Source organism: Acanthochromis polyacanthus, chromosome 7, assembly GCF_021347895.1.
Source record: "Acanthochromis polyacanthus isolate Apoly-LR-REF ecotype Palm Island chromosome 7, KAUST_Apoly_ChrSc, whole genome shotgun sequence".
Lineage (NCBI taxonomy): Eukaryota > Metazoa > Chordata > Actinopteri > Pomacentridae > Acanthochromis > Acanthochromis polyacanthus.
In genome coordinates this window covers 9522027-9547369 of record NC_067119.1, presented here as the reverse complement: position 1 = coordinate 9547369, position 25343 = coordinate 9522027, and the positions used below count along the sequence as shown (strand labels likewise).

Here is a 25343-nt window from a genome sequence, read left to right as displayed (position 1 = left end):
ATGATTTCGTTTCAAATGTACCGACCTCTAAAGAAAAACAGGGAGGAATAAGTGGCGAGTGGGGCGGGGGGTTTGAGAGATTGATTTTCCTTGTGAAAACTGGCGCACGTAGAATCAGCCCCTGACAGTTTCCCAAGTCTTTTCTTGGCTCGCTTGCGGCTTCTTTTTCCCCCTGCCCCTCTCTTTCTTTCGCTCGCTCTCTTGTTTCTGTGAATGGCTGCACGATCACCTTTCATGACAACCTGGAGGGGGTAAACAGGAGGAAAGCGCGATCCAGGAGCTCAGGGCCCTCTGAGGAGCTAATGATATTCCAGAGGAAATGAGAATGTGAATAAACAAAAGCCGGGGCCACTTTCAGGAATAATGTGAAACATGGAATTAGGGGTGCTTAGATGGGGAGCGGGGAGTCATCGTCGGGCTTCCTACTTATATTCCTTAAGGGAAAGCCTTGATGGCAAGAACAGAAGCACCGGAAGCTATTTGGATGTTCTCCAAACCGCCAATAGCTTTCTCTTTGTTGGAGCTTCAAGGATAAGACAGGGTCATTCAAGTTTTTCATACAGACAAAGTATATACAGCTTGCATAAGAGCTTTGCATGGTAAAGTCTGATAGCATATCTCAGGTACGTTTGAGGTACTCTAGAAACAGCACCACAGTTTAGCAACCAAAGCGCGCTGACAAATGAAGTCTACTTAACCCCCTGAACCCCAAAACCTGCTGGTGGATTTGAAAAGCATGTTAACTTTAGAAGAGGAAAAAGGCCAAAATAACATAATTTATCAGTTAGAAATTGTAAAAACAGAAAGATTTTCAACTTTCAGAGCGTCCGTGAACTACCCATCTGTGATGTATCTTTCAGTTGGGAAACAAACAAATCACCAATATCACTTTACAAGTCCTGTTCTAAAAATTGCCAAAAATAGACAATCTACACTAAGTAGGTTCTGTAAAAACACAAAAAAATCTGTGCTTCTTTGTGCAACTGAGAAGGCTTCAGTCATGTGTCAAAAATTCAGGGACTTTTTGTTAGCAGAACTGGAATGAACTGCAGGCTTTATATGCATTTTTCCAGTATTGTTTACTTCTGCTGGCACATGGAAAATGTATGTATTAGACTCTCAGTTGCTGTAATGCAAAGAATACTATAAAATATTAATCATCTGTACTTCTTGCCATGGCTGTCCTGTTTCCTTCAAAGTGCAGGACTTTATACTGCAGTGAAAGATGAGCCCTTAGCGAATTAAAATTTGACATAAAGGAACTGCTTCGGGTCCAGAGGGTTAGACACAGAATAGAAGCGACTATAATGCCATCAGCACTCTCAAATATCCACAATGTCCTTGAAAATCCAGCACAAAATACCAGTGAAACAACATTGCAGATGGAAAAATGTCAAGTGCAATTATCATTTAAGTGCTTGTAGCAAGCAAATAGTCAAATATTTTATTCCAGCTTCATAACTAGGAGGAAATTCTTCTTTTTCCATCATTTATTGTTGCTTATCAAGTGAAGGTTGAGGGTTTAACTGTTGCCGTCACACTGAAGAGAGCACATTCAGCAAGCAACATTGAGAGACATTTGAAGTTGAATGATGTTGACTCATTTAAACTTTGGACTAATAAAAAAAAGGTAAGCTAATAATTTCCAAACATTCTTGAAAAGACTGGGAGGTCTACAACAAGAGCGGTGCTGAAGGCATGTGGACGGACCAGCAGACAGGTTTTTGTCCCACCTCAGAACTTAAAAGCTGCCGTCATCGCCGCATGAGTCTTCTGAGCCTCTCCCTGTGCTTATTCTGACCAGCAATCAGGTTAGACAAGTCCCTCTATTCAGAGCTACACAGCAACACCGATATTCCCAAAGAGAGGGAGGAGGTGGAGGAGAAGAAGAAGAAGAAGGGAGAAAAATCCTATCTGAGAGATTAACTCGCAGCACCCAACCGAGCCGGTGCTGGGTTCACTGGCTCACTCGGTCCTATCTTACCCACTAGTCTCTTGTTCTAAACCAAAGCATGTCTTTGATACTTGACTAGAAGGAATCTGGAGGCGTTACAGGTTTCTTTTGTGCTTTGCGCTGCACTGAGTCTGTGTGTTTGTGTGTGTGCCAAGGCTGGGATTTCTTTTCTTTCCTCCCCCCCCGTCCTTCCCTCCTCCTTTCTTTTCCTCCCTCGTCCCTCTGCCTTCATCTCCTGCTCCCCTTCCCCCATCCCAAACACCAAATCACTGAATCATAAACATTTTCTCTCTTTTATAGAAAAAAAATGACAAACTTTTTGTCATCTAAAAGCTAAAACTCTCCGTTTGAAAGTTTCCGATCTGCCGCCCCTGAGGATCAAAGCGACCACATGACTGAAAGGTGGTGACCGCTTCTTCAGACGAGTTTTGAAGGATGGATAAGGAAGGGGTGGGATTGTGGAGGGCAGGGGAGGAGGGGGTGTAGTTGGGGTCGTGTGGGTGAGGTTTGACTCCCCTCGGAGATTTTCTTAAACCCATTACATCAGCTTTTTTCTGCTTCATGGGCTCCAAGTCCGGGGCTTTTGTGAGGGTAGAAAATGACCTAAATTGACATTCAGAATGGTTGTGGTTGGTTAATTGTGGCCAGACATTTTTGGCATAAATAAAACAAGATTCCAGAGGCCTTGTCCTATAAGACTTTTACGGATTCGACTTCTTTGTAAGCGCGGCCTCCAATAAATGTAAAGTGGTCATACCCCAAACCACGTGAGCTTTCTTAAATATGCCTAAACTTGCAGATCAAAAGGGAAGGGGGGAGGCGTGCTATCAGAGCGATTAAAAAAAGTGCAATATAAAAGTGAGAAACTGCTCAACGCCCACGCTGTGATTCAGCTTTTGAAGAAACTTATACTCATCTCACCAACTGTGCAGCATCTCTGCGTTCTGAATGGCCAAATATCAGAGTGCATCAGCTTTGATCACCACAAAGAGGCTGTCAAAGCAAGCACATCCGCACGCCGCGGTTCACTTTCACTTGAAAAAGCGTATGTTTTTCCTGCAGATATGATCGCAGAAGTTGACGTTTTGAAAAAGCGGTCAACACGAGCTCCTCTCCACAAAAATGGGAGAGTAGAATCAAGAGAAAAGTGTGAAATAAGAAATGATGCAGCAGTCCTGCTAAGCTCTACCCACACATTCTAATCAAAAGCCTGCACAATGGCTGGCCTAAAAAACATAAAAGAAAAAGGAGAAATTCAAAAGAGGCCACTTGCTGGTGCCGGGCAAACTGATCAGCTGCACATAGACTGTCAAAAGCTAGTGGGAATGTCAAAAGCACCACTGATCTCTCTCTTTCTCCCCTAATGTGATCAAACAGTGGTTTGTTCCCTGGAGGAGGTCAAAGAAAGAGAGGGAGAGAAAGTGAATGGGAGCTTTGGTGCACCATAGGAAGCCGGCCACCAGCAGCATAACCAAGCAGTGAGCACAAAACAACATGCTGTCTCTCAAGCTTTCTTTCAGTTCCACGGCGAGGGGGAAAAAGAAGAAGAGTGGGCCGAGGAGGAAAGAGTGGCTGGGCAAACAGTGAGGGGTAAGGGCTCAAAGAGGCCTGGTTGCCCGGGTGAGGAGAACCCACTGCTCCAACAATGTCCACATCAACCGTCCGGCTTCGGGCCAGGCGCTGCAGAGGTGCGCTCCCAGTGCGCTTAGAGGTCAGTGGCATGGACAAAGAGGATGGAGCGGCCTTAGCCTGGCAGGGCAGCAGCTGGGCTCAGGGTAGAGGTGTATGCATGAGGATGAAGCGCAGCACTTCCTGAATCATCTGGGAAGTTCTACAACGGGAAGTACAAAGTGTTTCATTTTTAAATTTGCCGTTGGTGAGATCCTTAATGTTTCAGAAACACAGAGGTGTCCTGGCACAACAGATCAATGTTAGGAGCATCAGTGAAAAATCTGTTTTATCCTGTTCATGCAGGATGACAGACAGCTCTGAATACTAGCCCTACCCATAAGTCTCTGCTCAGCACTGTTTCTACAGAGAGGAAGCTAGTCACAGGCACAAGCCACAGCTCTAGCAAATCCATCAATAAAATAGTTCCCAATTTCATCCAAAATCGATTCACAGGTTAATGTGTGTTTATTAGGAAATAATGACCAAACCAAGGACTTGGTTTGGTCAGCTTTATTTTCTAATCATAAGTGCACCTTGTGGGATGTACTTTCTTCCCATTTTTCAAAAACGAGGCTCATACCTTTGATGCTTTAATTGAGAAATCATTTCCTCATCTTAATTTCAACACTTTACTTCCCATCACAGGCTTTGAATGGCTCCAACTGCATGTCACCAAACCCCATCTCTGCGGACTTCGACGAGCTCATAGCATAAACTCCTCCTATTTGCAACTCTAAAGCATCTAGCTCAACATTTTTTTTTTGGGGGGGGGGGGGGGGGGGGGCAATTTCAGTTACCATAACGATGCGGCCACACCTCCTTCTGGCTGCTTGAAAAACAGTGTGTGCACACACAGGCCTACACTCACTCACTGTCCCTCCACATACACCAATAAAAGGGGGGTGGGGCCGCGGCGGCGATCGGACAAACACTGTTCTTGGACCTCTGCCGAGCGGGGCCATTGTGCAGGCGTGCAGTAAAGACACACAGAGAAAGGTTGGGGAGGGCTGGGGGGGTGGCGCTGAGGTTGCTTCAATGGCTGGCTCCATCAGTGGGTGGAGATAAAAAGCAGAAAGGTGCCAAGTTGAGGCCCGGTGGAGGTGCAGCAAAAACGCAGTGGCAGGTTTTAGCAGGTGAGGGTGGGATCAGGGAAGAGATGTGTGTGTTTTGTGTGAAGGTTTAGGTGCAGATAAGACTATTTCAAGTTTTGGTTTGTTGCAAGTTGGTGGAATGCCCAGATTTGTGTGAATCTGAGTCGAACCAAACATTCAGTTAGCTGTTGGGCTAATTAGTAAATATTTAAACATTTAACTTACGCATTCGTCCAACAAAGTTGTGACCCTGAACTAGTCATTTACAATCATGAACATTTTAATTATGATACAGAATTGATCAAGTATTACTAAGTTTGAAAACCTGGGAAACAAAGTTAAGCCTCAGGCACATCGTTTTTGGTACCTATGATGATTTTTGGATTAACCCTTTAAATTCCAAAAGTTTCTGAGTGTTTTTTGCTCCCATCATTTTTTCATTTTCTCTGAGCTCATTTTTCACTGCAATATAAATTCCTACACCTCTATGGAAACAACACAAGCATGGCTAGACGGAGAGAGAACTCAAAACCATTTTTTTGTCGTATTACAAATACAAACGTTTAAGTCTTATTTTTTTTTTTACTTTTTGGTTCCAATAATAGAAAAAGAAAGGGTTGCTTTAAATACAACAGGTATTGTATTATTTATATTTTTTGTTTCCTTTCTGTACCATGTTTACACATCCTGCAGTTCGGTCTAGATTAGACAGAAAGTTCCTGAATTGTTGTCACAAGGCTGTTGATCACAGTCGAGTCACTAATGGCTTCCCAGTTGCACAGAGAAGCTCCAGATTTTGTAGTTTTATATGGAATCTGGACAGACCATATACAGTATAAAGTGGCTTTATTGAAATATCCTGATCTTAAAGCTTAGATTTGGTCAAGTTTCTCAACTTATCACATGACACCTGTGCAGTTCAAGGAGTACTGGAAAGTTGAAAAGCATCAGTTTTTACACTGCCTGGCTCTGATAAATGATGTCATTTTTCAAAGACTTTGAGATTTACAGGGTTAAACAGTCAGACTTTCTGCCAAACAACACATCCCCTGGAAAAACTATTTTCTAATGTGTATTATCCAGGGGGATAGAGGCATAATATCTGGAAAGACGGGTCCCTGCTTGGGTGATCAGACCTTGAACTATGATCTCTCTTCCTTAGAAAAATGTCCCATAATGCTCTTGCATGTGTGTATTCTTTACTAGCCACCTCAGGGCCACATGGATTGAAGGTCTGGGTGTGGATCTATGTCACCCGACCATCAACCCACACTTCAGCCTGAGGAAAGGATTTCATACATTCCACTTAGGGAGGGGATCTGCTTCAAATTCTCCTACTTATGTGACTTTTGATAATCTGGACTTCATCAAACAGAATTTAACAAAAAACGTAAAACAACATTCCTCAACTGTCACATAAATTAATCATTTAGCATAGACTGTATGTGAAACCCCCTGTCAGTATTACCACAACATCAGTGGTCATGCCTTTGTCACTCCACCCCATAAATGTATATTTATGTTCTGAGCAACAGAACATTTCCCTTTTCTGCAGCAGGAGCGAAATAAATAGTCTACTTGAGGGCAAGAGCGAGAAAGAAAAGTAAATTCTAATTGGTGTGGAAATAATTCCATTACCATATAGCTCCCTATAAAGGGCGATTTGTTCTTTTGATCACCCCAGAGAGTGTTTATGAAGTCACTGTGGGATCAGCCTGGGCCCAGGGGCAAGGCCAGCCACTAGAATTCCTCCGAACATTTGTTTAGCAGCAGGCCGAGTGCAGAGCGGTGCACAAACGCAGTATTGTTCCTCCCGTTCTCACTGGTTGCGCTGCCAGAGGTAGGAGCTGCCGGGGCCGAAGAGAGAAAGGGGAAGGAGGGTTGTGGGGTTGAGGGTTGGGAAAAAGCAGACCCTGGGGATAACCACCGCTTAAGAGTTAAACATCAAACCTGCTTTACACACAAGCATTTCCTGTCAGCAGCGTGAGCGAAGGTGCTTTGAAAAGGTAATGGCCAACATCTAAAGATCAGGTCATTTCACAGTTGAAAGGACCGTTCCATCGCTGAGTGGTCAGAGCTTTCTCCCCCCCCGACTCCCCTCCTCTACCCAGCCTCCCATGCCTCCCTTCAGCACGTTGAGGCTAATAAATTATACAACTGAAGCCAACAAGTTCTTCCCACATCCACACATTTGTTTGGCGACAGTTGGAAGAGGTTTATCTGCCCCAGAGTCCATGACTGCAGTGTTATAAACCCCTGGGGATCCATGTTATTTGATTTGTTTTTTATTAGAAACAAGGAACCACTTAGCTGGCTGTGACCTCTGGGGCATTTGGCTCCACATCTAAGAGGATTGCAGGTTGCAAGTCCTTTACTGGAAAAGGGGGCGGCCATGTCAAATACTGCCTCTCGAGACAAAAATCAAGCTGGAAAAACGAGGCAAAGTTACATTAATTCAGAAAGGATGTCACGAAAATGCCAACAAGAGCTTCCCTCAGAAGCCAAACATTGGACGCAGAGGAATTTAGCAGATTTGGCAAATGCATTATGCTGAATATCAGTCGTGCAATTCCGCAGAATTCACAACCTCTTTGAATATTTCACATTAAAAAGTTGGTTTGGAGCCATTCGCAGGGTGATTATGTGACTTATTTTCCAAGTCAAGCCCGCAGGAACAGGCGAGGTCTTGGCTAAGCGAGACTTTTTCACTTTGATAGGCAATACAGACTCATTTGAGAGTCATAATCGGCACGATGAGGACAAAAGGTCAATGAGGGTCCGTGTGTCGCTGCTTCAGCTGAAAATTATCATATGTCTCGCCATGGCACCTTGAAGATGAATACCTAATTCTGAAGAGCCAAGGATGATGAATGCTAAAAGAGGACATTCAAATAGCCTGGCAAGTCGGGCCTATTTTTGCATATGTAATTCCACTGCAGCTATGGGTCAGGACCTCTGGGTCCTTAGGAAAGAATGTGTGACTTGAAATGGGAGACCAAAAGGGCTTCTTGCATCCCCTGGCCTCCCAGCTGGGAGGACAGCATGCGGATCAAAGAGGCTCTGTGAATCTTCAAGAGGGCTGATCGGGATTGACTCGGAGGGCATGTGAAGGGTTCTGGGAGAGCTCTCGATCCTCATGCATCGCATGTGAAAGCCCCATCTCCTCCTTGGACTGTTTGCGGCTTGTTTTGTTAATAATTCAAAAAACATGAAAAGGTCACAGCTAGCCTTCAGCCATTAAAGTCCCCGGGGTGTGCTGCTAGCATGTTAGAGCGTGAGTCACACAGTCCAGTGAGCGGTGCGTTTACCTCACGTTTGTCTTGGCCAGCTGAGCAGTGCAGCATTAGAGCAGAGCGAAGACTGATGAAACCCCTTGTGAAGGCCGTGACGGCTCCTTCTCTTCCGAAACAGCCTCCTGTATTTCACTAGGTGGGCCCGAGACTTGAAGGCGGCACCTGAATGCTACGTCTGAGCTTTGAATTAGCTAAGAGTCCAGTTAGCTTTTTCCTGTCACTGTTTACACGTTGATTTCTAACATCTGTGCTCAATAAAAGCTGAACATTCTTAAATAAATAATTCAGAAAGTTGCTGATTTTTCCACCTTCATGCTAAGCCCATGGAGTGGATGAATACTTACTATGCTAAATTGTTGCCCTTGGCACATGACAGGTATTGGATTTTGGCTAATTATGATGATTTCTGAACCTCAAGCACTACTGTGGCCTCATTTTTACTGCAGTATAAAGTCCTGCTCCTCTATGGAAACAGCACAACCATGGCAAGACATACAGAGAAGGTTTAAGCCCCATAAAACAAGAAGAAACTAAAGTCAAACTTGTTTGATTATTTACGTGACAAAAACTGAGAAAGTATGGAATCAATATGTACAACATTTTTCTAAGTGCCCACAGGTGCAACCAACAAAGGTACTCTGGTAAAAAAAACAAAAACAAACTCACTCCACATACTATAGATTTTTTGCTAGCTACATTTTTAACTTGTCTTCATACACCGATCTAATCTATGTAAGCACAGCCTGCAGTTAAGCCTATCTGAGCCGAAAAGTCATTGATTCTTTGCCACATAGCTGCTTTTTTGTTCTTTTTTTTACTTTTTGGTGAATTTTTGAAAATTGCATATAGAAAAAAAGTCACGGAGTGGTCCAAAGACTGCTGGAAAGTTGAAAATTGAGCAAATCTTTCTGTTTTTACAGATTCTTCCTCTCATAAATGTTGTAATACTGTTGAATATTTCAAAAGATAATATGCATTTCAAACTCAACAGTTGGTTCTGGGGTTCATATAGTTAATGAAAGTATGATGGGTAATAGCTGTAAAAAAAATAAAAATAACAGCAGTTCAGTATTTACCTTGTTTCTATGGTGGTGGACATGTATTTAAAATCTTTAGCTCACATGGGCCCAACAAGCAACAAAGAACGAGCTAAATATTGTTGCTTTAGTAGCTAGCAGTATATTTCTACAGACTGCTGCACCCTGAAGCTGTTGTCACATCAGCATTGAGCAATGTGGTCCTAAAATTGCAGACCAATTACACATCTAACCCCATAACCACGTAAAAACATCCAAACACAGGTGGAGTTGGTGCTGCGGGCCCTTGGCTCCCAACTAAACCTGAGTGTATAAGTGTAACAGGCATGTCACAATAACAAGGGCCAGTCATGAGCAGAGAACAGAGTGTCTTTTGTAGCGAGAACCAGGACGACCAGCATCCCCTGTCGGGCTTCAGCCCCTATGAGAGAACTGAAGTCTCCAGACCTCCAGCACCTAGTCTGCCAGCCAGCCAGGGCCCAGCCCGGAGAAGCCTGTCATCACTACCACAGAGGCCTCTATTCATCCCCACAAAGACAAAGCCAAAAGTGTACAGCAGCCATCCAAGGCATCCCAGGCATCCAGATATCCACCAGCGATATCATTTTAGGCTTTTGTGAGCCCATGCTTTGGTTTACCCGCCATTCTGACCCCATCATCCCCACTCTCCTTTCCCTCCATGTCATGGATTTGTCCATTTCGTGGTGCAAGAACCTCACGTGCACTGCTGCCACACTTTCAATTAACGGCATGATTTAACATTTTAAATTTGCTTTACACCTGGCTCAGGTATTGGTTTGCTTGAGTGAAACTGTGCGTTTTCCATGTCCTGCAGCTCTAACAGCTGTTTCTTGGGGAACCTTAATGTAAAAACATCCACCGGTTTTGCATTTTTCAACTGCATCTTTTCCATAGACATGCATCCACTGCAGAAACCCAACAGAGTGCTGACAAATACACCACATGGAGCTCTTTATGCACCGTTAAATGGCTTTGCACTCTGCATACATTCTGCAGAACATTTCGCTGCTGACCATGACTCAAGGTGAACAGCCCACACACAGCTAGCCAGCAAAACAGAAGGAGGTAATGCAGCTCGAAAATGAAGAAAACGGATCCTTTACTGCCTGGTGTTTGTCAAGGAAATGATTCTTCTTCTGCAAGTGTCATGCCAAAAAGCCCATTTGTGCCACTTTTGTAGGGGATGCAACCGAAAAGGGCCGGCGTTACGACGACAGCGGGGTTCACATTATTCGGAATTCACATTTCAGGCTCCCATGTCAGATGCTTTCCGGCCGGGCCCTCCACTGGCTACACTGGGCCCCTGAACTCTTGTGGTGAAATCTCCACCTGCTGATAGCATCACTCCCCTCCTCCCCTCATGCCTCCCCCACCTCCCCCTTTCTCTCGGGCATGTGTGGCGGCCGCTGATAAAAGAACTGCAGATAAGAGGAAACACAAGCTGTGATGAGGAACACATTGCCAACTGGGAGCACAGGACAGAACATCAGGCCAGTGGAATAGGAGAGAGATACAGGGAGGGGGGGATGAAGCTTGAAGGGGGAGAAAAAGGGAAAGAAAAAAGACAGAGGGAAGGGGTGAGAGAAGAGAATGACAAGGAGGCAAAAGAAGAGAATCTGAAAATGATTAGAGGAGAGGGTGGAAGAAAACAAAATGAAAGCTGTTGTGCATCCGCGGGCTAAAAACGGAGATAAGAGGAGGCGCCATGATTCAAGACTGAAAAATAATAAATATAAATGACCAAAGAGTTTAAGGACAAGCTATTCCTGGAGGGAAATACCCTCACACTGCATTAAGTCCGTACAGGGTATTTTTGAACCAAACCGGCTCCTTATGAGATTTGGGATGCGTGCGGTTTGTGGAAAAAACAAACAAAAAGTAACTGCAATCAAGTTCACAGACAAGTACCTATAAATATCGAAACACGAGAAGATGCTTAAATACACAGTACCGCATCCGCACAAGAATACTACGGTGCTCAACACTGTTGTTGTGTTTAGCAAGAGCGAGCAAGATCTGTCGTTTGACGGAGACTGAAAAAGTTTCGAGCTGCTGCTGGTTTAACCCTCTGAATCCCAAAAAACACTGGTTTATAAGGTTTATAAACACTGGTTCCAACAATAATTAAATAAGTAGGCAAAATTACACCATTCATCAGAATCAGAAACTGTGAAAACCAAAAGAACCCTGAGATTTTCAACTTTCCAGCTGTCCTTAAACTAATCATTCACTGGGAAATGTAACCAAATCGCAGCTTAAAAATCGCGACTTTTTTCAACTTTTCTTGCTTAAAAATTTGCAAAAATTGAACCATTTGCTCTAATCAGATTCTGTAAAAAAAAAACTAAAAATTACACCCTCCTTGGCACAACCAGAAAGCTTTTACTCACTCAGTTGCAACATACAGGCACAGGACAAATATTCGGCGACTATTAGGCTGAACTGGACTCAACTGCAGGCTGTGCTTACAGAGAGAAGAGACCAAATAAAGAATAAAGAAAGCCAAATTATAATGCAAACAGCTAATTATATATAGTAAAGCCACTGTTTATTGATGTATTGGTAACACTTGCGGAAAAATGCTGTACATGTTGATTCCATTTTTTTTTTTTGCTTTAATTTTTGTAAAGTATTTAAACATTCAACTTTTATTTTTTGATTTTTAATAATTTATGGCATTACAAGTTTGCCTTGCTTCCTAAAAGAATTTTTTGAGTTGTTGTGTTGATTCCACAGAGGTTCAGGACTTTATATTGCAGTGACAAATGAGTCCACAGTGAGTAAAAATACGACAGGACCAAAAAAACAGAAGCCCATATGCACAGTGCAACAAAAGTCCCACTAATATTTGATGTAACGATCATTCAGCACCAACTAGTACAAACTCTATCTACTGACAGACTTCCAGAACACACAAACAATCATCTGCTGTTTCCAGCTTCGTCCACGGGAAAAGAGAAAACAGTGAATGTAAATAAATCTGAGCTGTTGACAAGGGTTGAGAGTGGAGGGGACAGGTGCCACAATGACACCAACGACCTCCAGGGGATGTATGCATCCCATAGCGGTGTCCACTTTCAAGATGGACACCGGAGGGGACAAACCAGTTGGTCCAGCCTGGGTGTGAGCGCGGCAGCAGGTCACTCTGCTGCAGCCAGGGAAACACCCACGGCTTAGGCAACATTTACAAGCTATTGTTTGGGGATTTTTAGGCATAAAATCTCATTCCTGTCTATGCAAGAAGCATTTCAGATCGAAGTGTGAAATCACCTCAGTTGTATTTTTTCTTCTGTCTTTTTCTGTTCTGTTACCATGAGGTTCTACTTTAAGATTCCTGTTGAGGCTAGTGTTAAATTCTGCAGGGTACAGGGCATACAGGTATGCTCAAAATGCAATCTAACCCATATGCCATTAGCCTGCATTTAACCAGTCCGCCCTACTTCTGGCCAGGCTTCCTCCCATTGGCTCAGAGTCAACGCAAAGTGTCCTGCTAATCCAACAGTTGTCTGGCTACGCTGAAAGTCACCTCTGAGTCCAGCTCTAGCACTCGTGTCAGGAATCCGCAGGCTCTTTGCATACCGAGTGGCCGGATATCCTCTAGTTAAAGAGGGCTCTCTAAGCCAGGGACATGTGTCGGATGACTGGGAAGGGTGACGAGGGGTAGGGTTGTTTTTTTGGGGGGCTGGTGGTGGGGATGTACAGGCAGTACTTAAAAGGCTTTCGGAGTGACATCAGCATCACTCTGAGCGCCTCCACAGAAACCAATTCCATTTTCCTCCTGATCCTGCCCAGCCGAGCGCTGCGCCGGCTAAAAGTGCAGTTGCTCCTGCTCTGAGCCCGCCGATCTGTGCGTCTGTGAATGGCTTTTGTGTTGCTGTCGGGGCAGAACAAAGTGAGTTCAGGTTACTGCACTCCTCCCGTTATTGGCCCACATTGTCTCTAATTATTCCAGCAAACATTGACACAGCATGTGTGGTCTCACATTTATACGCCCTCCCCCTTCCCCTCCCATGCCGAACAGAGGGAGAGAACACAGAGACAAGGAGAGCAAAAAGAAGAAAAAAAAAATATGTAAGATGAGACGAGAGAAAAATGTACTCGCATTTGCCGTTTTGTTTCATTATGACACAATCCTAAGCGCTGGAAACGGTTTGCTTGTTGTCTTGTTTTCACGCAGGAGAACCCAGTGAATCCCAGAGGGGTTTTTTTTTTTCTTGCTCACCTTTCTCCCATGGCTGCCTCAACTCATGAGAACAAACGCACCATGCCAACTCAAGGTTTTAATGCATGAGCAACCCAGACCAATCAACAGGCGGTAGAGCGCAAAAACAACCGAGCTTTCCTGGATGCAATAACCAAAAACAGAAAACAGCCCTTCTCCACAACTTTAAAGCTCAATCCCACACTCTAATTTGAATTCTAAAGCTTCCCCCCGTTGCCTGGGCGATTCAAACTCCAGCTCTTGCAAAACAATAATTATGACGAATGTACGCATCAGTACCTCACCAAAATCCTCTGTCCATGAGCTTAGCTTGAGGCAGTTCTGCAGAAAAGCTGAACGAAAAGCAAAATATGTGGTTGCCAAAAGGAAATGGCCTCAAGGTTAGGCTTAGCCGGGACGGTCTGGTGTTCAATCAAGTCATGAAGATTTAGAAATGGTCGCAGCCGGTCGCACCAGCCTCTTGTTATCATTCGGTAGCAGCGCTATAGATAAAGCTCTTCATGGAGAATTCACATGAAAAGCTCACCGAGAAATCCAGGTTTTCAGGGTAGGAAGTCTGGTAGGAAGTTCAATATTTTCTGTCAGATTTTACACCTCTTAGATGACACTCGGTAGTGTGGTTTAAAGCTAATCAAATGAAACTAGAATGGACAGTAGCGGTGCTCGCAGCCACAAGAGCTTCCAGTGTCCATTAGAGAGTCAAGACTGAAGAAGTGCAGGTTTAACTTCACTGCAAACTGATTTTAAATAAGGTTATATCTACATCCTGTGAACTCCAAAACTCACCTACAGTTTGTTGTCTCTAGAAAAATCTGTATTTATCAGAGTCAGAAGCTGTAAAAACAGAAGGAATCTACAGATGTTCAATTTTCTCTTAGTCCTTGAGCTACTCATTTGTGACATGCAGTGTGCTCAGGAAAGTTCACCAAATCAAAGCTCAAATTAGTGATATTTCATCAGAATCCCCATATTCTATGTCGCTTCTAAAAATTTGCCCAAAAAATGAACCATCTGCTCCAAGCAGAATCTCTAAAAAGCAACTAACTCTGTGCTCTGTGGTACAATTGAGACACTATTAATGACTCAGCTGTGAGCAACATTCATGTGACAAAAATTTAGGGACTTTTTGGCTGAACTGAGCAAAACTGTAGTCTGTATTGACACAGAGTCAGACAGGAAAAAGGCTTCAGTTATATATTTTTCGCAAAATAAATAATCAATGGAACTTTTTTCTTTTTTTAGTATTTATGGCATTGTAGCTGTGTCATACGCACAGAGGACATTTTTGAGTTCCCCATACTTCTAGACATGGTTGTGTTGTTTCCATTTCTATGCAAAACTCCCATAAACTGCGTGAGGTTATAGAGGGTTAATCTAATATCTGTGGGTGATCTGGCTTTTTAAATGGTTCCTCTTGATGTTCTTGCTAACCCTATTTCAGTTAGAACCAATTGATGTCGTCAGAACCGCAAAAGTAAAACGCATCACATTTACTGCACTGTCAAGAAAAAAGTAACTTCTAATGAACCAAGTATCAGTTGAAATCATAAGGCACCTGTTGATTTAGAAAATGTGTGGATAAAAAAAAAGCCATGTTTACCTGTTATGAAGCTACAGTTGGCAGCCAGTTAGCTTAGCACAAAGAACAAGTTGGCTGGGAACAAATCAAAATCATCCAAACTGGACTTTTAAAGCTCCCAAATAAAAACGTAACTGTATGACCTAGAATGTCAAACTATTGTTTTAACGGAATAAGACTGTCTCTGAGCTTTTTCTTCTAGATAAATATGTTAAAAATGAACAAATTTCAAATCCATGCATTGGTATTTTTTGTTGTTGTTGCTACAGATGTTTCCAACTGTATGGCGAGGCCACCATCCAAATCTTAGAGCCGCATTCCCCGAGATGTGTTTACTTCGAAATGCCTGCGGGATGCATGTCACCCCCGGGGTGACAATTTGACTTTGCACATGCCTGTGGGATGCAGACGGAATAGTAAAGGGCTGCATTGGCCTCGTCTTTTTCTGTCATTCCCATCTTCTCCCACTCCATCTCTCCCTTCTCTTAAAACGGCATTCTGAGAAACAACTAGATTCCTTGACATGTGCAAGGGCAAGTTATCATTAGAGAGCCAAGTGTGTTTGGACAAACTGCCCATACGCTGTCAGCAAAGAATAGCAAAAATCTTCTGTCTTGTTTTTTTCTTCCTCTAAATTGCTTAAAATAAAAAGTGCAGCTTTTACAGTGACAGAAGGATGAACCTGTACACATAAAAGAGAAGGTGTGAGACTGAAAAAACACAGTGACACAGATAATGATGTGCTCCGTGTCGAGGCGTACACACATAAAAAAAAGTGTGATCATTTTCCCCCATTTTCATCCATCTTAGTCACCTGCAGTCTGTGCTGAACGCTGAAGAGAAAACACTTGACATTTTTTCCTGACAGCATCATGCAAGGGCAACGAGAGGTGAACAGACGGACCGCAAGGGGAAAGAAATGGACACAGCTGGCCAGGAGTAATTATCTTGACCTTTTCATGTACACTCAGGTTCACACTGAGCCGGGGGGGTGGGGGTGGTGGAAGGTGAGACTGAATGGATGACAAGAATACGGGCACAATTTGCATGACAGACAATGTCATATCTGTTCGCCAAAGTGGTTGCAGCATCTGAAAGTCCATCTCAGGTTATTGATTAAGCTCCTGACAATTCAAATCTGTGTGTCAAAGTTACATATTTAGAAGTGTTTTTTTCCATTACAATAATCCCTTCCTGCCTTATAATGCAACTCTTCGCTGTTGCTTCCTTTAGAATGTGAAAATCTATAAAGTTCCCACCTTCTTCTCCACTCGCATCTACATAGCCGCTGCAGCTCAGCACACCAGCTCACCCACAACTCTGCTCAGAAGCACACACTTAGATGTTGCAATATTTGAGTAATTCGGCCACACATACAGGTTCAAACCAGAAACTGATTCTGAAGAATAATGATGAGACAGAAAGCACCGCCCTGTTCGCTGATGGGACTGATTCCTTAGATTTGTCGTTTACAAATCCCTCAGAGAGTGCAGTTTTAAGGTGCTCAGTTATGGTGCCGATTGCTTATTTTACTCATGTCTTCAAGCGTATAAAATAACACCATATGGACATGTTATTTTGTACTTACGATCCTCGTCTGAGTCATTTATGTATGAGTATCTGCAGGCAGACTCTCATACTACAGCTGCACAGTGCAAACTCAGGCTTATAAAAAAGGTCTATATTGAAAATCGTAAAAGAAAATCCTGTTAAGATTGTCCTCCATTGTGCAAACGCAGGCTGCACTGTACAGTCTCCCACAATGTTTTGCACAATATCAGTGTCTGGAAGGTTTGGATAGCCTTTCTTCACTCACAGCATGATGTTGAATTGCAGTTTTTCATCCAATAGCAGCACTTTAGAGGCAGCATGCGTCCGCAAACTGACGCTGAAACAAAGGCAAATCGCTCATCAGCTCACAGTGGACCTGCCTGCAGTAACAGCGTGGACACAATTATATGAAACTGCTGGCTAAGATTTATTTTGCAGTTCTACATACAACACAGTGTTGATGTATTCACAGCACATTGGGTTAAAATGAAAAGCTGAACTACAAATGAAAGTGGAAGTTGTTTGAAGACATTGCTTTCCTGCATCCTAAGACTAAGAAACAAACAGATGAGCTGGGAGGAATTGCTACTTGCTGCCTTAATTGGAAGCTTTGGTATGAACTTGCGCTTTGTCTCCATCCATTCAAGTATAGCGATTAGCTGGATGGTCCTGTGATAGTTGTGAACTGCTACAGTGACCGCTGAAAAACAAGGTCTTTTCTTTTCAAGCAGCAACAAAGGCTTTGTGCTGCAGTCCCGACTTCCGAATCCGACCCAGGATGCAGGAGTTAAAAGGCCGACCTCAGCGTGAACCTCAAATAAATAGAAGTGCAGCTGTTTATCACTAATTTAACATCTAAAAAGAAAAGGAGGGGGATGACATACAATCACAAAACGATGAGGACAAGAGAACTTCAGAGGCATGCAAATAATCTTCAACAAACTCCATCTACAACAGTGAATTACTGTTGTCCTGCAGCGTCTCATCTGTCATGGGAGCTGTCAATGAGTGATCAGCCCGATGATCACGGGGACATTTTGAAAGGATCCGCCGTCATGCTTGGTTTAACTCACATTACAAGAGAAGCGCATGTACGCACTCAACCTCACACACACACATCAACACAAGCCCTGTATAAACTTTACAAAGAGTCAACTCTGTCCCACCTGTTGTGTACTTTAGAAACGCCCAGCGGATTAACCCAAAATCAGGCCAAATCTATTCCCCTCTGTCGAAAAAGTTCCGTTAAACTTTTCCTAGCTGGGACCTTTGCAGCGGCACGGTGTCAGAAGGTGACCCAACAAGTTCACCTGCGAGCTGTTCTCAGCTCTGCCTTCAACTAAACACTCAAAGCATTTTTCTCACCGTGCCTGTGCAAGGGAACACCTCCACCTTTATTTGTATGGGAGCGGATTTAGCTCGGAGGCCTGCAATTACATCATCATTCAGTTTTGCAGCGCCGCATATCAGGGCTGGCATTAGTCAGAGAGGCCTTTGAAGAGTTTTAGCCCAGCCCTCGCTCGCTCTCTTCCTCCCCTCCTCCCCCCTTCAGCACTGCCTTTGATGTTAGCACGCAGTGCTGCGTCGAGCGTCGTGGCCTCCCAGGCCTCCCCGCCTTGCCTGATCCTATCTGCTCAGGCGGCACATTCATGTGGTTTACACCCGCAGCATGACTCCCGGCAGCTATTCACCCAGCCCTGCAGGCCCCTCCCTGTTCAGGGTCCATGGGCTGGAGAGAGAGCGACAGCGTGGCCTGAGCTGCCGACGGGGATCGAGGGGAAGGACGGGAGGAATTGTGGAGGCTTTATCAAAGCCCTGGGCTGTACTACAGAGCTTTTATTGGCACAGTGTGTCAATGAGCGTACTATATTTGCGGATTCATAAAAGGGGAAAAGTTTCACCTGACCCTTTGGGACTTGAGTCAAATCCGAATGAGCTGGCAAAGGTTTTTACAGTGATTCATCTTATCCTCGGCTGCACAAAAGGAGTTATCCCTTTGAAAAAAAAAGAAATATTCTGCTTTGCAAGAATAGCCTTTCAAGACAGAACACAAACCAGAAAATCCTGTGTCCCCAATACCTTCAACTACACCTATGAAACAGGAACAGCATAAGAAGAAAGGCAATTTTTCATTTCAAAAATCTAGGGCGCATCTTTAGCAACAGGAAAGAGGAGGAGGTGGGAAGATACAGCGATATATCTTCACTGCGGAGTTTGGAGACGCACAACGCTCAGCCAGAAAATGCAGAGATAACCCAGCTTGTTCTCATCTGACCAAACAAGCCCAATCCATCATACCTCTGACCTCATTGTGTTACAGCCAGTCGTTACCTGCACACAAACACACACACACACAAACACACACACACACACACACACACACACACACACACACACATATATATATGGAGGGAGTCTCTAGAAAGCAGTCTAGGAAGGGAGGGTGAGGAGAAATAATGGGGTAGGAAGCTTTCACCTGAAACGGATTTGTCCCCATCTGGCACCCCTGTAAATGACCTTTACCCCGGCTGTGTAGGAATCCATTATAGGAAACAAAAGGGGGGGAAAATAGCAGAGGCACTGACAGGAGAAGAAGACAACATTAATATGATGCATTAGGCCGAGGACGATAACGTGCACAAAACAAGTAAACCAGCAAGAGAAAATCAATCAAACTACGGCTGAAGCTTTAGCGCGAATCAAAACGACAACAGCAACATGGTATTTGTAAGACATACGAGGCTGATTATTACGTAATGAAATACACAAAAGACAGAACTTTGAACCCTGTGTTCTTGAACTTGGGTGAGTGGGGAAAGATCTGTGATAAGACTTTTCTGTTTATGAAAACAAACGCAAGACGGCTGCAACGGCACAAGCATAGGAAGGAGTAGGAGTGTGTGCTAACGGTGGGACAGACTCCCCTGCACTGCTACCTTCCTAGTCTATTGGCAAAAAAAAAAATGCCACAAAAGAGGAGGCTGGCGTTGTGGCCTTCCACGGTTAGTCAGCACATTCCTGGCTGACAACAAAGCATGCCTCTGCCTGGATGAGCTACTGCGAGCATTGTCATTTCATAACCCTCGACCTCTTAGCCTTTGTTTTGCAGACCCTCTGTGTCAGTGGCTAAAAATGTGGGCTGAGGGGATGGACTGGGCCTTTCAGCACCGTTTCATCAAACGCAGGCAGAAACACACCAGGGACCATTCAGAAAGGGGAAAAAAGGAAAAGAAAAAAAACACACCGGATTCCTTCTTCATCTTGTCGCGAATGAGCTCAAGCGAGGATGAGAAGAGGCACTTTTTTTCCCCACCTGTGAAAGTGTGACACTGTCTCACGCTGCATTTCCCAGCAGCTGTACAAGAAAAATCACAACCTCGGGGCAAAGCAGAATTAACATTTCCTCACCATTGAAGTGTAACGCCGAGGACAAACGCTCCTACAAATGAACTCGGACACATAATCAATGGCAGATCAGGAGGAGAGTGACATCGGTGGGTGGAGGTGGGGGGTGGGGGGAGCTCCCCTGGAAGAGGCCTGGATGCAGCAGGGACGAGCACCACGCTGACTGCTAATCTCTCTTTGGAGGGGGAACATCAAAGATCCAGCTCAGCCATTCAGCCCGGTGGAAACAAACATTGCTACTGGGGCCACCAGTACCAACATGCACTTGTTCCAGGTGGAGCTGTGCACCGAATGGGAATGTGAGGCTCAGGAAGGCATGGAGAAGACGGAGCAAAAAGAGCCAGGGGCAGGAGTGGGAAACAGGGGCTGCTGGTTTTGGGCAGCAGCGTTATTCCAATTAAAAGAAGTTTGGACAAGTACTAAGAGACTCAACAGGAAATTAGGTGGTTTAAGATTGACACACACTTGAATGTTCACTGTCTGCAATCAGCAGCTGCAGTGAAGTGCCAAAAATAGAAGGTTTATGCTTGCATTTTCAGGATGAAGTCAAATATCAGCTGATTAAAGCCATCAAATGTAGTTTTTTTAAAAATCTTTTATTCATTAATTCTTATTGAAGGCTTAACAAGTATTTGGGAAAATATAAAAATAAAAACGCAGCCCTAACAGGTCTGAAGTTTTATTTTGAAAGACGAATCACTGGACTATTTCATGGAGTTATTATCAGGCAGAGGCGAGAGAAATGACATGAAAAGAGCAGAAAGAGAGACGGCAAACGCTGCGCAACAAAGGGATGCCTCCTGTACATCCGAGGTTTGAACAGACAACTCGTCTGTGCACGCCGCCCAGTTGCAGCCATCATTTGAAGTCATTCACATGCAATATAGGATGCGTAGCAAATTTTGGCTGCGTCTGAAAGGAAGACCGGAGTGGAGATGGGGGGTGAGTCTGTGCGTGGGAGAGGGGGTGTTAAGCAAGAGAAAGAGAAAAACAGTTTAGTCTGTTCTATTCCAAAAAGGGGAGAAACGCAGCCTCAAATTACTTTGGCTGGGACATGAAAGTGAAACAGGGTGGCGGTTAAGAGACGATAGCACTTAAAATACAGCTGCGACCGCCAAGCCAATAAATGGAAAAAAGTAGGGAGCAGCACTTTTAACCTTTTAAACCAGCGTTTGTGTACTGCTACTGTTGCTTTGGCACTGGGAGTGGCCCGGTCCCTGGCACCTACCGTCTGGGCCCTGCCCATTATGGCCTCTTGGGGTTTCCAGGCTGTGGTGAGAAAGCGCGCTGGATGCCTTAAACCACTAAAGCTCTCATTATAGTCTAAATGCAGCGCGACACAACTCCTGCCAGCACCAAGGTAGGAGCTCCAGTATTTAAGCTCATCGTTGTCTTAGCTGAAAACCACCACTTTCCCCCTGCACATCCAGTCAGAGAAGACAAAAACTGCAACTTTCAAAGAACCGCACCATGAAGTCTCCCAGCTATAGTTACTGGTGCTTCGCGAGCATTGGAGATCAAGTTCAAAGGTGAAACGGCTGCTCGTGGTGTGTTGGGAAACTGTAGTCTCTTCTTCCTGACACTGGATTCAAGAGATGCTCTGTGTCCCTTCGGACAGGAAGTAGGCAAAAGCCACATTATTCCCTCTCGGTTCTGGCCGACGACACTATGAGTTCCATCTGGTCCTCTCCGTGCCCCTGCCACGTCCCTGCTCAGCTCCTCACTCACATGCTGACAGCACAGGCCACAGGCCCGCTGGAAATCAGAGGCAGATGTGAACTCGTGCGGCGCATCGAAGCTCATCTCACTACAGGAAGGACGATTGGCGTCTGAGAGACAATAGAGAATGATGAGCAGCAGATGGCGCTTCCCTTCGCATCTAAACCAGTTCTAATCAGGAGAGCTGTTGACAATGATGCCAATGAGAAGGGCGCAGTGATGAGATGTCTAACTAAGCATTCTCCGCTGCTGAAGTTAAATTAAATCTAGACACATCATCTGCTGCTTTTGTCAACCTACGCCAACGCAGGTGTCCACGCTCACACCTGGCCGACTCAGTCAAGCAAAGAAGCAATCGTGGCATCGCTGCTCTCCTTAGAAAGGCGAGTCAAAACTGCAGCTAGTGTGTGGAAACATATGGCAAGTCTATCAAAACTTTTAAAATATGAAGTATTGAGTGCAGAAATCAAGTCCACTTTATTTCTCCTGGCTGTGTTTTTACTATCCCGGGATATTTTCATTATTGGAGACGAATCAGGAAGTATTTAATCCTGGGACAAAAGGTGATACGAGTCAAAGAGCTGCTAAATAAAGTTGTCATGCCTGCTGATACGCTCGCACAGCCTCATGTCCTGACAGAGTGATCTGAGGAGAGATTGACTACTTTGCTGTTACGGAGCTCGAACTGCAGCAATCAGGGAACTGGCTTGGGAAGCCTGGGGTTTGGCACTGTGGCCAGATCTGCATCATCACGCTTCTCCCCCCCTCCTGACTTCACTTTGAGGAGAGCAAGAAGCAAATTAAGTTAATTTATTATTTTTGGCCCCGGCAGCGTGTGCCACTCTTAGAGGCAGAGCCGAGGGGAAGTTAGCTTTAGGGAATTAGCAAAGGGCGAGTTGGGGAGCTTATGACGGGTGACCATGGTTGGGGTCTTTGCTCAGGAAGGCTGCCAAGGCCCCTTTTTCTCATTCAGCATTTGCACCCGTACCTGCTGAGGTCTGGCCGCGACTATGCACACACACTCAAGGTAATGCAAACCCCTCAGGGCTCTGATCAAAACGAGAGAGGACTAGAAGGCTCCCAGATCGAGCTCCATGCTCTGGAAGCTCAAACCTTGAGAGCCAAAATTCACGGCGGCTGCAGAGGTCACCGCGGACAGATGAATGCGCAAGAACCTAAATATTTGCTTTCAACCCAATTCCAGTGTAAAACAACACCGCAGAAATTTCCCAACACGCTCCTGCAATGTTATTTCACAAGTACGAAATTTACAAGTAGGGAATCGGATACCCGGCTTTAAAATTATACTCCTCAGGTTGTACGGTTGTTATTCATTGTCAGTTTCGACTTACATAAATCTCCAGGAGACTATGCGCCGTAACAAATTCAAGACAGTGCCCCGGTGCTGGAAAAACTGCCCCTCATTATAGCCTGACAAAATATAAGCTGTCTCTAAGTGGTCAGAAGCTATGTTAGTAAAGAAAGCAAACCTAAATAGATGTGGTTTTCGATGTAAAGCTGAGGTCCGGCATTTCTGTGCGGTTACCGAGTGGCGCCAAATGGCCATCACTGTGTATAAACAGCAGAACTTCTTTGTGCATGAGTATCAGTCACTGCTTTGATCCCCACATATCTTCTTGTTCTTTTAGAGGTTTGAAGGAAAACAACAAAACACAGTCAGAAGATGCTGCTGTGTGGCTGTGGAGGTTGTTGCAGGACAGGAAGGATGCGAATGGATGAAGGAAGCGCAAACAAATGATTCTCAACTCGCTGCATTTGCGGCGGAGATGCTACAAGACAGTTGAGGTTTCCTGTCAGGACGGACACACTTGATGCAACGTGGTGATTAAACCAACTCTCTGCAATGCAACTTGTCCTCCGACTGATCACCACACTTAAACAGCTCCTGCAGCTTTCCTACAAAACAAATGCAACCAAACCATCATTCATGCTGTGACACCTCAGATGCCATCTCCTCATGATCCACCAGGAAGAAGGAAAAAAAAATCCTCATCTAGTCGGTCACAAGGCTCTGTGTTCCGACTATCAATCCCAATCTTCAGCCATCAGACTGCATTAGATGCACTTTGCATTCCGAATAAATGCACACAACTTCAAAGAGGGACACACAGGGCATGCAAAAAGTGCTCTACAGCCAAGCGGCTTTCCAATTATCCACAAAGAGCCCAAAGAGAGAGAGCTGTCCCATCCCAGGTCAGGAAAATCTAACATTCAAACATTCAAGCTCTGACACATGACTCTTTGCTGCTTCGCTGTGGGCCGAGCAGATTAAGCAAGAATTAGAAAACTTCAAATAAACACTTGGCAAGTGGAAGAAGGGAAAAAAAGCTCCATATTTTAGTGACTTCCACTCAGCCAAAGCTGCATGGTTGATCCAAGCATAACCAGCTCCAGCCAAGTGCACTTGTCATGTCTGGGGCCAAGAAATAAAAAAGATGGAACATGAAAGCTTCTTCCAATCCTGACTGCTCACTCAGTTTTTATTTATACGTGTGTATTTGTGTTTAGAAATGAGCCAAAAACCAACTGCATGCAGCTTCACATGCAGCGGACACACTAACAGGCTCCAAGCGGCGGGACGTGTGGCTTCTTTTACGCATCCACTAAAAAACACTTTCAAGCTTTAAAAGCGGCACCAAACTCACAACTTTAACAAAAACGGTCAGAATTACGCACGGATCGCAACCAAGTAGTCTCACCGCTGTTGCGCAAATGCGTAAAATCTGCTCGGTTGAAGTAAAACTAAAAAGTTTACAAACTTTTTCGGAGGCGATTTTGTATCGGTTTGGGAGGAGGAAGGGGAAAAAACACTTCCTCCACAAAAAAGACACGCGTGTTGGTGGATGAGGCCAATTAAGTGTAACTCAAGTTCGCTCCAGACATCAACAAAATAACTTGCAAGAGCATGTTTTCCCTGTGAATGAATTCCACAAGATAGGAGCCATCTTGTGACCGCATATGCTTGCAAGCTTAGTACCATCCTCACACACACACACACACACACACACACACACACACACACACACACACACACACACACACACACACACACACACACACACCATATCCAAAACTCTAGTCAACCCCTCTTTTCCTTTCGTCCTCTGGGGAAAAAAAAAGTTTAAGAAGGGGCAGCTTGGTGAAATTACAACCCGGAGTCCCGGCTGCGTTGCTCAGGACCGCCGCTTGTCATTTCCCCTGGCTGCTTAAGAGAGAAAACGGGAGACTTTTGCACGTACTTGAACGATCTCCCCCTCCGCGCTGATAGTGGCTCCTGCTTTGGAGAAGCGTCCCTGCAAGCCAGTCGTGTAAGTAGTATAATCTCCATTGGGACTGGACTCGAACAGTACCACCTCCACAAAGGCTGTATCCTTGGCGAGAACGGTTCCAAGAAGAGACGCGGCGACCACCACCAAGAACACCGGGACCACCGATTCGGGCACACGATCTGAGCCTCTCCTTGGTAAAATCATCATCTTGCCGGCTGGATCTGCGCCGATCGGGACATAATTTCACACGGATTAATTGATCGGGTTGAAGGTAATTTGGGAGCAGGTCTGTGCGCGGTGCGGTGCGATGCGTCAAAAAGAGTCGGAATTGAGCAATAAAAAAAACTGCGCCTGGACTGAAGCGTGTTTATTTCACCACTGCGAGCCTTGTCAATTACATTGCCTGCAAACGCTGCCTCTCTCTCTCGCTCTCTCTCTCTCTCTCTCTCGCTCTCCCTCCCTCCCTCTCTCCCTTTCTTTCTCACCCTCCTCCTCCTCCTCCTCTACAAA

General features: G+C 44.7%; 1 protein-coding gene across 4 annotated transcripts in view; it reads right to left on the bottom strand.

Moving 5' to 3' along the window:
• The window catches only part of znrf3 (zinc and ring finger 3), a 136101-nt gene that overhangs the window by 63426 nt on the left and 47332 nt on the right, over nt 1–25343 (bottom strand). For 2 of the 4 annotated variants that reach the window (XM_022207134.2, XM_022207135.2), the window contains exon 1: nt 24804–25276. The exons of the other annotated variants lie outside the window; for them this stretch is intronic. In XM_022207134.2, the coding sequence (XP_022062826.1) occupies nt 24804–25040 (237 nt within the window). In that variant the 5' untranslated portion in view covers nt 25041–25276. Of the gene's footprint in view, nt 1–24803; nt 25277–25343 lie in introns of those variants that run through there. 4 annotated transcript variants of the gene reach the window in all.